Below are 12,695 nucleotides of genomic sequence, written 5' to 3'. Positions count from 1 at the left end.
CATCTTTCTGGCGGTCCAGCTATCAGAGAGCCCTCCTCCAACACATTATTTCAAATGATCCAGTTTTTTTTTTCCTGTCAGGCTTCTTCACTGTCCAAATTTCACATTCGCACATAGTAATTGGGAATGCAAGGTTACCTATCTGAGGTTAATTTTATTTACTGAATTTTTAATCAGGTATTTTTATCCTCTCCAACAAGGAGAGATAACACTTCATTTAAGGGTCAACACCCCTAGACTGCTCTTTATACCACTGAGAGTTAGTGTTGACATCATTCCTTATCTTACTCTTTAGAACAAGCAAATGCCTAGTTCACCCCTCCCCTCTCCCCAATTTCAATCATTTATCAAGTCAATGGATATAACACAGACCACATGCTGGTTTTTTCTTTCAAAGTTTATTGTTATTTAAAAAAAAAAAAGCCTATACTTTTTACATTTTTACATTCACCTCTCAGAACATATAATGGTACCAGGTAATGGTGTTATTTTATAAAAAGCCCACCAGCTGCTTGAAATGGCTGCAAAAAAATTTTTTTTACCATGTTCTGGTAATAAAGTGGTTTGAACTCTTTGGAAAAATTGGTGTAACATTAAATAAGTACCAATATTTCAAATTCCCAGATTAGAAACAAGATTTTTAAATCAGGAGGAAAATTAGTAAAATTCAAGGCTAAAGGAAAATGTTAATAGAAAAACAAAAGAATATTGTAAAAAATAGGATTTCCTACCCGTCAAGTTAGATTTAAAAAAACTGCAACCAACCCTCCCCCATAATTCTCTTAGAAAAGCCACCCAATGCTGAGCACAGGGTCCCCACACAAGTATAAAGTAGCTTGATTTGCAGATCAGCCTCTGGATCGTACACTGGCCCCAGTTAGAAGTTTTTTAAAAAACTAAGTTACATTAGGTAGTTAGACATCCACAAATACTGGCATCTAATCAAATGAAAATATCCTGGCTTTGGTATGGCTACCGAAATATGGAGACTGTTCAAGAGGACACTGGCTTAGGGAGAAAAGGAGTTGGAGAAATATACAAAACCCCCAAAAGGAGGTAAAATAAATACTAGGACACGTGGATAGCAAACACTGTGTACTTGAGGCAGATGCCTAAAACTGAACAAATGTATGAACAGGTTCTTGATCAGAATTACACACATCCAAGTTCTTCATCAGAAACACACACATACAGGTTCTTGATCAGAAGTGTCTGGACCAACCTTTATCAAAGTCACTTTACAGAAAATAGTTGAATTTGGGAACTCATCTGTACCCTGGGTCTAGTGAGAGACAAAACTTTTAGAATAAGAATGGCCAGCTGGGCTAAAAGCCAGCCCCCTCTTATTATAGGAGTCACAAAGTCTGTGTTCCCCTCTCATTCATTTTGCCCATCACAAAAGTTCCTCCACCTCCTAACGAATGAGCTCTTCCACTCCAGGTCACTGCAGGGGCATCTGAGAGGTTGAAATGCTGATTTTTCATCTCTGGAGTAACTAAGTAAAAAACTAATAAATCTTCTGGGATTAAGAACATACTTTACTGTGCTGTATGTCACGTCTAAATCACATTTTCCTTCATTTTCAGTAGATCATGATTTTAAGAGTTGTGAGAACACTGAGGGGCAAAAGGCAGTGATGGGGCCAAGACCATGCCTCCCCATGGCCTCAACACCCTCAAATTTATAGAAGAGAAAAGGCCAAAGCATCCAGATACTGGTCTTCAAATAGTTACTTCACAAAATAACAAAGGTGCCACCAGGCAAGGCAGGGGAAAAGGCAACTTGCCCCTCAATGCTGAATCCCCAACAGTTATCAGTACAATCCTTTCCCAAAAAAAGCAAATTCTGGTGTACTGTTAGGAAGGTAAGCTAATACAATCATTAAAACAAAAAAACTCTTTGATGGCAACACATACTAAATATATCTAAAAAATTTCCATCACAGGGCACTAGATGACAACCAGTACCTGCTATTACAGGATGTTACACACACCACAATGACAATTCAAGCGAGAGAGAAACCCCAAACAGCCAAGGCTGCCAAGAAGAAACAAAACGTGAAGCCCCTCTTTACTGTGGACTTGGTTCACTTTAGTCAACATTCTAATAATGGGAGGTCCTGGGGGCAGAGAACGAACACCAAAGGCCCAGGCAACTTTTGACGAACAGCACTCTTTATCCTGTTTTTAAATGAGACTCCATCACCAGAATAAAAAAATGAAAAAAATAGATTATAAATTAAAACAAAAATATATCTGTACAAATCTTTACTCCAAGTCAGTAAGGTATGGTCTCTGTTGAAGGCAGGACTTTGGAGGGGATTTACCTCTCATCACAGCCCCATGACTTGCGACTTGTGTTGGGGTGTGTACATTGAGAGACAACACAAAGGGAATCACTTGAGACCAAGGGAACTACGTACAAAGGTTTCCTAGGACATGTCAAGTCTACTAATTTCCCACAGAGATGCTAACACATGCTCTAACCCCCAAAACTTGGTAAACATCGTAAGGTGGCAACTAGAATATAAAAAACCCCATGACCCAACAAGTCATTTCTCTCGTTGTAGGAATGAGGAAAGGGTGCAAGGAGTGAAGAGGAGGCTATTTCATCAGAATTCATTAGGAAGAGTGGGTTTAGCGACAGCCTTCTGTCCTCAACCTGGGCCAGACCTCCTGGGCCAGAACTCCAGGGCCAGAACTCCTGGGCCAGACCTCCTGGGCCAGAACTCCAGGGCCAGACCACCTGGGCCAGAACTCCAGGAGGCTGTGAGTGCCGACAGCAAGGTTCCATGGGTTTGGAACGGCCAATGTGCAATAATGGGATCAGTGACAAGAGTGCAATTTGAATTATGAGTGAGAGTCTGTGGATAACTGCAGACTCTCACTCATCAATCTCCCTCACAAACTTCGATACATAACCCAATAATCAGCCTGTGGCAGGTCTCTTCACCTACCGGCAGCAGGGAAAATTAGTTGCAAATGAAACTATCTGAAATAACCACTTCTTGTTTCCAGCTCAAGCTAGAACAACTGTGTGTAAATAAACCACTTGTGCATTAAATAACATTTAAAATATGGTATCTTCAGCACATTATGAATATGAAATGCCCCCTCCCCCCCGGACCCAATTACTTCAGTGCACATAGTCCCTCAGGCAAATTTTTCTGTCGTTCAGCCAGTGGAGTGGATGGCATACGCCAGATGTTCCACAAGGCATTTATTTCTCTGAGAAGGCTGAGAGCCAGCAGAATTAATCTTCTTCTGCTAGGACCTCTGCCCCAAGCTTCTGGGGAAACACTGACTTAGGCTCGACAAGGGCAGTAGGTACATGATCCACTAATCAGATTCAAAACATGAAAATCCATTGTTGAGTGTATCCCTTCCCGCTCCTCTTCATGGTAGAAAGACCTAAAGATAATCAATTTAAAAAAAAAAGTCCCTTCAAACTCAAAGGAAGCTTTGTGGGGGAAAAACCACAAAGCCAAAAAAATAAACAAATAAGTAAGTTAAATTCCCAATGCGCCTGAAAGTAAAATCGTCTTATGGCGACGGATGACTGGAAGGAGTCGAGGCAGTAAAGAATCAAACAAAGATGGGAGCGACTGGCCACGAAAGTGCCTTGCAGAATCCACAACAGTGTTCTCCATTGTCCAAGGTCAAGGAGCAATTCCCAAGTTAAAAACTTTCTATCAGGAAGAAAACAAAACAAAACCAAAAACCACTTCAGAAAAAGGGTCAAGGGAAGTAGCGCACTGTAGAAAGTCAAGCCGCTGACCTCCGGCGGATCACAAAGAGCCCACGCTGAAGCTGGCCCAAGTAAATCCTCATCTTGGTGCTGTCACTGGTCTTTCTCACCCAGATCTGCAGAGAAGGAAAGAGAGAGGCTAAGAATGAGGAGTGAATCTTCCAGAGCACAAAAATATTTGCATAAATTAGGTGTGGGCACAAAACTGGCAACCTCTTCCTGTCAATTTGCAAGGACTTCAAAAGCACCTCCTTGACCTTTGGCCCTCCTAAAGGAACACCTCCAGTGTAGACAGTAGACATCAACCTTGAACTCATTTCTCCCAGCCATCTCTCTTACACCTTTAAGAAAATGGAGCCCTATACTCAGTGGGCCCAGCATCAGCCTGTGGACTGAAGGATCCGCTGAAATCAATAAAAATATATTTATTTTTTTTAAAAAAGAAAGAAAATGGAAAACACAATGATACGGTGTTCCATTTGGCTTTGATCTTAAGGGCTCTTTTTGATTTGGTTTGATTACAGAGTTAATCAACATTCAAGATAGATTCATCAATATACACTTTCAATCAAATTAGGAAATATTTTGACAGTCCTTCCCTCCAGACCATATCATTTTCCCACAGAGGAAATAGCAGGTTTTGCGTTTCACAGGCAGGCACATTCTTCTGTAGAACTGAGAATGAACCCTGCAGCAGGGCACTGCCCGAGCTGACAAGTGCACTCAATAAGGACAGGAGAGCTGGCACACCTGATCAAGGGGCTACTGTGGGCCAGACACTGCTGGTCAAGTTGAGCCTCCTCCGCCTCAGAACCTCCCCCCAACCCCCTGCAATGAAGTAAGTACTAGCATCGCGCCCTTTTTACAGAACAGCAAGGCTAAGTCATGTGTCCTATGTGAACCCTGGCATCTGACATCAAAGCCCTTGCTCTTCTCCACTAACCCACCCCTGACTCTTTTCATCATTCTCTCCTGTGTTTAATCAACATACAATTAGATGGAGCCAAAAGCATTAAACTTTTTTTTAATCTGCATCACATATATACAAGAACAAGTTTACGGATATATCTTCTTCCTCCCCTGCTTAGTTTTCAGATTTTAAAAAGTTTATTCTCAGTTTCCTCTCAGTTTCTTTACTGTGATTATTTAGCAACAGACTTTATTTTTAAACCAGTGTGTTGAACTTTAAAGTTAAAAGCCTCGCATGAAGCTGAATCTCTAAGGAACCATTTTCAACTAAAAACTGACCCCAAGGAGGGCTGAACTGGGAAGTCACCAGCATGTTTAGATGTGCCCACCAAATCTGTATAAAGTAAAGTTATGCAAAGGCCAAGTAGCTCCACTGCCACTTAGGATGTGACCGTAACATGAGCTGGAATACTTCCAAGAAGTGAGAAATATTTTCCTGTTCCCAGAGTTGCGTGCCTCTGATGCACTGAGGCGTCTCCCCTGCAGGAGATATGTCTCAATGTCACTGTTTCCTTGTCAGACCTCATTGACACTCTATTATGTCAAAGGGTGACAATCTTCAACACAAAGACAGAAACATCTAACTTGCATTTCTATTTTCCTGAAAAATCTTGAAGAGTCAGAGAGAACAGTGCACTACATCTGAAGTTAGGTTTAGGTTCTAGGAGCCCACACGCTAGGTACAGCAGAGCGCACGGCCATGCGCTAAACTCCGCTGCGAAATGACAACACTTGCCGAGCAGCAGATGCTGTCTAGTAGATCGCCTGTTCTGGTTTTGAGTTGGCTTGAAGTGAAACACAGATCCTGAGCCCAGAGAAGAATGACATTCATTTATCTGAAAGGCTCTCCCTAACTTCTAAGTAAACAATCATTGTGCAAACTAGTCACATTTAAGGGCATTTTCAATTCAGGAAGCTGGGAGAATAGAAGAGGCTTAAGTTATTTCATAATCCAGTTTCGTTAGATTTGCTGTGCACTGGCACAAATAAGTTAGAGGGTAGACACATAAAAATCAATTTTGCTGCAGACATCCTCGGACTGATAAAAGATGGAGCCAATCAGCTATTAAAGTTTAAAACTTTTTTTAACTACTAACAATACAGGTTACACATTGCTGACATCCTCCTAATGAAGGGCCATTTGGAGAACTCACAGGCCAGACATATCATTCTTGAGCATAAGCCTCTGAGATAACTTTACAACCAGTCCCCATCCTACAGCAGTGACGGGGGGAGACCAACACCTAATGGCACAAGCCTGGAAGCTCATTGTTCAGAGGCACAACAGGACATGTCAGATTGGAATAACAGCAGGCAAGGAGTAGTGTGTGGGTCAGATCAGACCAGCACCCATTTATTGAGCACTTACTGTGTGCCAGATCCTGTGCCAGATGTCTCGATACAACCTCACAGCACGAAACAAATCTATCAGTACACATAAATGTTCTAGAGAAAGAACAGACAAAGATGGAGTATGCTCCACAGGCAGGTTCCATTCTCAGTGGATGGTTACCTTAAAAAAGCAGCAGGGTTTGAAAGCACAGAAATCACACAGACTTGCCTTTTGTTCATTCCTGTTGTCTAACTAGTGGTTCCCAACTCAATTACTGCACAGGTAGTGCACAGATGCCACAAGGAATACACTATCCGCATATACTGCAGTCAAGCAAAGTAAGGAACCTTCAAAGGTGATTCTGCCTATGTGCGGTTTCTGCCTGAAAGCACTGAATTTAGACTATAACCCTCATACAACCCATGATTCCACTGCACTTCCTGTGGCCCTCCCACTGCAGGTTGTCACCTTTTGCTTTCCTAACGGGTGGGGGAGTTTGGTCCCTACCTCATTGGCTCCGACAGAGCTGATCACACAGCTCAGTTTCTGGTTGTCCTTTGACTCCAGATAGATGGCTTGGCTCTTGTGGTACCTGCCAAAAACAGGACACAAGTTTATTCCTTTAACCACTTCATTGAAGTATGAAATATAAAGAGCTGTACACACTTATGAGTTTGGGGATAAGTATACACGCATGAAATCATATCACCATCAAGGCCACAGACATACAGGTGTGGACAAAAGTCAGTTTACAGTTGTAAGCGAAACTCGGTTTATTTTGCATTACTATTTATTACTATTAACCTGCATTTGCCCACCCATGTATATATCACCTCCCAAAGTTTCCTCCTGTCCTCTTTATTATGATTATTATTTTTTTAAGATCTACCCACTTGAAAAATTTAGGTATAAAATACAGTACTGTTAAAGGCACAGATATTTTTAGAAAGAAAGGAAGGAAATATCACCAGAATAAAAAATGTAATTAAAGGAGACTTAATTGATATATGAGGAAGAGTCTGGATTTCAGATATAATTTAAAGGTTTTTATCCTTGGGTTAGATTAGATGATGACCTCCTAATCTTCTAAATTTAACTTATATTCCTTGGTCCCTTTGCAGTCAGGGAAGGGGAGGGCAAGAAAAGGGCTAGGAAATTAACTCTATATTTGTTTTTGTTTTTTAATATTTTTTTTTATTTATTTCAAAGAGGAAGGGAGAGGGAGAGATAGAAACATTAAAGATGAGAATCATTGATCTGTTGCCTCCTGCATGCCCCACACTGGGCATGTGCCCTGACCAGGAATCAAACCGTGACTTGTTTTATAGGTCAACACTCAACCACTGAGCTATGCCCCACACCAAGCTGTATTTACTTTTTTATTTGGACTGTATGACCTTGTTCAAAAAGTAAATTATAATTTTTCAAGTAAAACTTGGTTTCACCCAAAACATTAAAGGCTGGGTAGCTAAAACAATAGAAGGGCTTGAAAAACTGGTCTGTTATTTTGTATTTGTCCAAATAAATCATCAACAAGAAGGAAGGCCAAATTCAGCCTTTACTTTGGTCACTCATTCAACAAACACTCATGACTCACTCACTGTGGACTCTATGTTGGAGACTGGAGGCAGAGAGTGAACAAGGCAACAAGGTCCCTGCTGCCATGGAACTTCAAATGCAATGGCAGCAAAGGAGATTAAGTAATCCCAACTGACCAGCAGCCACTAGGTGATGTGCACCAGAGTATCTAACATGGCCAGTCAGTCAGGACAGTTGCTTTGAATGTAGTAGACATGACAGACACTCCCCTTTCAGCCTCTATATCTATTCCCCTGGCCTATAGTGAAGGACCACCTTCGACTTCTACAACTTCAGGGAGAAGGCCGAGGGTGAAAATGAGGAAGCCAGGGAAAAAGCCCAGTGGGATAATAGCAGCTGCCACAGGATGAAGGAGCAGCTGCTGGATTACGGAAGCAACTAAACTGCTACTGGCAGCCCTGGCCTGCGCCAGTCCCTGTTCAGTCAGGAACATCACGGCTGGTTCATCCTGGCCACACAGATATGGCTTAACAGACCCACTAACTCAAGTAAGTTCCACCAAAACCAAAATGCATCTCCCGACAAAGCACTGCCTCTTATCATTATTTCCATAAGAGAAGCAGACTATTTTGCTGGTATAATCAAGTAATCTACTGCCAAGACATTACAGTAAAGGATGTACTTCACTCCCACAATCAGCTTATTCCAATCTAGGCTCTAAGCACTCTTTAACCTGCTACTTAGGAGCTGAAAACTCAGGTTTCCAAGAGAATCAACTTCCTGAAAACACTATTAAAAGAAATTGAATCATAAATGCAATTAGAACAGCAAGAGTGGTTTAGATCCAGCTTCAAAGTGGCTTTTGGCCAGAGATTAATTGGTAAACTGGGTTAGGGACCTTCATTATGCTGAATACCTAATATTGCAAGGTTTGACTTGCACAGTACATGAGGAAGCACTCAAGTTTCCCTCCCCCATCTAATCCAACTGCCCTGTATAAATGGTTAGAATAAAAATATAGAGGGGAGAACATTCACAGTTATTCTATAGGGACTGTGATTTATTAGAGTTAAAAACACAAGATAATAGGACCTAGCCTCAAGTCATTCTGATACTACTTTCTAAATACTTTAATAAAGCAAGGTCATGGATGTGGTGCAGAAGTGTATTACTAGTGCGGAAACATGCTCAATATACTGCTAAATAGAGGAAAATAACTATGTCCATATGTTCCTGTGTTTGTAACAAAACATATGCATATTACTCGTGTATCAGACACTCAGAAAAAACTGGTTAATTTATATATTAAAATTTTATAAAACATAAAATTTAAACTAAGAATAGTATTCCTTTTATTGCAGTTTTCTTTTTTTCAAAAATAAACAGGTATTACTTATATTAAAAAGTAAGTATTCTTTTCCTGTGGGAGCCGCAGGGTAGAGAGGAATGTGGCCTTCTCCTCTCCCCGCCATGGCGTGTGCTCGTCCACTGATATCTGTGTACTCTGAAAAGGGGGAAACATCTGGCAAAAATGTCACTTTGCCTGCTGTCTTCAAGGCTCCCATTCGACCAGATATTGTGAATTTTGTTCACACCAACTTGCGCAAAAACAATAGACAGCCCTATGCTCAGTGAATTTTGGCAGGTCATCAAACCAGTGCCGAGTCTTGGGGTACTGGCAGAGCTGTGGCTCGCATTCCCAGAGTCCCCAGGGGTGGAACTCTTCAGCAAGTTAGATGAGCTGTATGGCACTTGGCGTAGAGCTGCCTCCCTCAAGAGTAATTACAAGTGAGTGTTCTTACGTTTATAAACTGAACATAAATTTTTATATTATGGATATTTACATTCATAATTGGTTTTCTTGTTTTCTAAATAATGGATGCTTTGTTGCTATTTCCCTTTAGATACAGATGTAATATACTGAAATGGTAAGATACTCTCAGAAGTGGTAGTGTAGTTGGAAATTTCAGTTGAATTCTGGAGAGCTTTTAAATGGTTAAAACTTGATCTTCTGTTGAGGTTCATGTTAATCACATGAGAAATAAGATTGGGCATCTATTTTCAACACCTTGGTTTTTCTTTCAGCCTTCCCATGCACAAGATGCTCAGTACGGACCTGAGCAGAATCTTGAAAAGCCCAGAGATCCAAAGAGCCCTCCGAGCACCACGCAAGAAGATTCACCGCCGAGTCCTGAAGAAGAATCCACTGAAAAACCTGAGAATCATGTTGAAGCTAAACCCATATGCAAACACCATGCGCCGGAACACCATTCTTCACCAGGCCAAGAACCACAAGCTCCGGGTGGATAGAGCAGCAGCAGCACTAGAAGCCAAATCAGATGAGAAGGGGGTTCCAGGCAAGAAGCCTGTGGTCGGGAGGAAAGGAAAGAAGGCTGCTGGCATCAAGAAGCAGAATCCGCCTTTGGTGGGGAAAAAGGCTGCAGCTCCCAAGAAGCCAGCAGCTGAGAAGAAGCCGGCAGAAAAGAAACCCACCACAGAAGAAAAGAAGCCTGTGGCATAAACTTACATTTGTTTATTCCATAGCGGTCAAATCACTTTGGACAGCTAATTTTGAATAAAAATGATCAAAGGCAATGAGAAACAAAAAAAAAGTAAGTATTATTTTCTTAAGTCATGGTACTGGACAATACCCAAATAAAAAAGATGGGGTAAAAAGAAAATTTAATGTCACAAATTTTATCCTAATATCTGTTAAAGACACGTTAACTCTGGGAGACTATTCAAACGATTCTCCTGAGATGTGCTCAGAGGCCAAACCCCAACACACCTGACTGGCTTAAAAGTGAACATTAGGAGTACACAATGCAATCCAGCCTTTTAGCCCTGAGATGTGGTCTGGGAGTTAAGTATCTGGCCACCTCCCCAGTGTGCCTGTTCTGGAATCACCAAATACATAGTGGTGGCTTAAATGTCCATCACTGGTCACTATTTGCTCCTGGAGAACTGGCCAGCCCACTTCAAATCCAACTGATTCCCTGAAGCAGAGTTTCTGGGACCTCCAGGAGATACTTATGTGCCACATTATAATGGCCTTGGGGAACCATTATCCCTGGATATCAAATCTATTAAAACATTTGAATTCTATGGGGGTGGAAAAAAAGTGCTCATGCAGGGGGAAGGGTATTTTTAAAATGAAACCAAAAGTACCTGACAACCTTAAAACACAAATTTACTTTCCAATTTCTAAAGACTAATAAAAAGAAATTCAAAATATACTTAGACATAAAAAATGTTCAAAAGCAACATCAATCGAGCTACATTAGTAAAAATGTACATTATCAGTTTTTTGCCAATTAGCCCATTTTACAAGCTACAGCTCATCTCTGCTGAAAAAAATACCTTAAATAGCCTCAGAGGACAAGCCCCAAATGTCAAGCTAACTTTATTACTAATGGAAATTCTGACCTGGGAATCCCTACAATTAAGCTCTTAACGCTTTGCCACAACTGCTAAACCCAATGAACTAGAATCACCACTACTATTATGGAAGAAAGCAATTTCTTTAGAAGGTGGGTCAAAAAGTGGGGCACGGAGGAGGTAGAATTTAATTTTGTATCCTACTGGGAATCCTCACATTAAAGTTTCACTTCAAAAGAAAAGACCATGTCATAGCTACAGTACCTCCAAGAGCCCTAATTCTAGTTGGAAATATTCACTGTTGTAACAGAGTTTTGTGTCAGCTGAAAGCTGGAGGGTTAAATCCACTCAAGCGAGTGGGTGACTTCATTTCTTATTCACATTAGCAGCCCCAGATTTAATGTGAGGAGAGAATCAACAGTCTGCCAGCACCAGCAGTTAGTTATTTTAAAGTATCAGCTACTTTCACAGTACTTCCTAAGAAGGGTCATTAGTCCAAATCAAAATGTGAGGAAAACTTACAGCAGGATATAAAATGCCTTAATCGCAGTATGTATAAGACCAAGGCAAAGGGAAGATGCTTATCTTTCAAAACGAAATGTAGCTTGATAAGTGTTCTTGCCAAGATGGGAAGCCCGAATCACACTCATTTTGCTGAAGTCATTTAAAACTCAATGAAACATGTTTTGCCAGAAGTACTTTCGCCAAAATACTCCACACCATTGGAAAGAACATAAAGTGATTCAGTTGACCTCTCAGCTACAGGCCATGATGCTGAACAAAGAAAGAAAAATGGCAGCCTCCAACTGACAGGGACACAAAAGGCAAACAGCAGAGCCCGTGAGACATGAGAAGCCGGTTCTGTACTGGTACACGTGGTGGCCAGGACTCCCATGAACACCTTCCGAATACAGAAGGGAGGGACTGCCAAGGCCAAATAAGAGAAGCACACAGAATTCAAAAGAACACAACAGTCTCAGTATGTAACAGGAGAATAAAAGCAGCTTTAAATTCACGGAAAAAGTAAGATGCTCCCAGAGTTTATTTTAAAATTTTCTGGAGCCACTGTGAGAAAGACTGAAATTCCCTCAAAATGCTTACGAGGTCTAACACAGCAAACCTGACTACTCTTTACATCACGAAAAACCAGTCACTGTAGGTCCTTTCTTTATAAAAACGAGAATTTTATTTTACAGCATTTTTACCCTTAAGACTTGTCTGATAAAGTAGAAGGAGTAAGCCTTAGAAAGAGGAAGATCTGAAGCAACACAATTACAAAATGAACATTATTTGAAAGATCACATGGCTTTAGGACTCACAGATGCATAAAAATGCTAGTGATAAACCTCATCATTTTTGAAGATGTTTCTTATGTGTGGGCTAGACCTTTAAAGGTTATTTGGTTTTGGTTTTCATTATTTGAAACATTTTTCATCGTATTTTGCCTCCAGTGTATTAAGCTGTTAGGGCCTGCCACCTAGTGGTGGTATGTTCTGGTAAGCAATATTAAGAAGATACAAGATTGCAAAAAAATTGCCAAATGAGAAGGGCAGGAGACACTAAGATCAAGCTTACAGATAGAGCTAGCCCTCAACATCCACTGGGTAATTAACCCACTATAACTAATAAGTGGAACTTATTTATTTTAAGCATGACCAGATCACTAAGCATTTCTGCCAAGTTAGGGAGTACAATATTATTAAGGTAACACAATGTTGGGGTTTTTTCT

General features: G+C 40.9%; 1 protein-coding gene across 1 annotated transcript in view; it reads right to left on the bottom strand.

Moving 5' to 3' along the window:
• Positions 1-379: 379 nt before the first annotated feature.
• The window catches only part of SUDS3 (SDS3 homolog, SIN3A corepressor complex component), a 67,617-nt gene continuing 55,301 nt past the window's right edge, over positions 380-12,695 (bottom strand). The window contains exons 13-15 of the mRNA XM_006754148.2: positions 6,557-6,641; positions 2,746-3,863; positions 380-2,661 (exon numbers count right to left, since the gene is read on the bottom strand). Coding sequence (XP_006754211.1) covers positions 3,765-3,863; positions 6,557-6,641 — 184 coding nt within the window. The 3' untranslated portion in view covers positions 380-2,661; positions 2,746-3,764. The remainder of the gene's footprint in view (positions 2,662-2,745; positions 3,864-6,556; positions 6,642-12,695) is intronic.

The sequence above is a fragment of the Myotis davidii genome, unplaced genomic scaffold (assembly GCF_000327345.1).
Source record: "Myotis davidii unplaced genomic scaffold, ASM32734v1 scaffold1330, whole genome shotgun sequence".
NCBI classification, from domain to species: domain Eukaryota; kingdom Metazoa; phylum Chordata; class Mammalia; order Chiroptera; family Vespertilionidae; genus Myotis; species Myotis davidii.
This window is presented reverse-complemented; position numbering and strand designations above follow the sequence as displayed.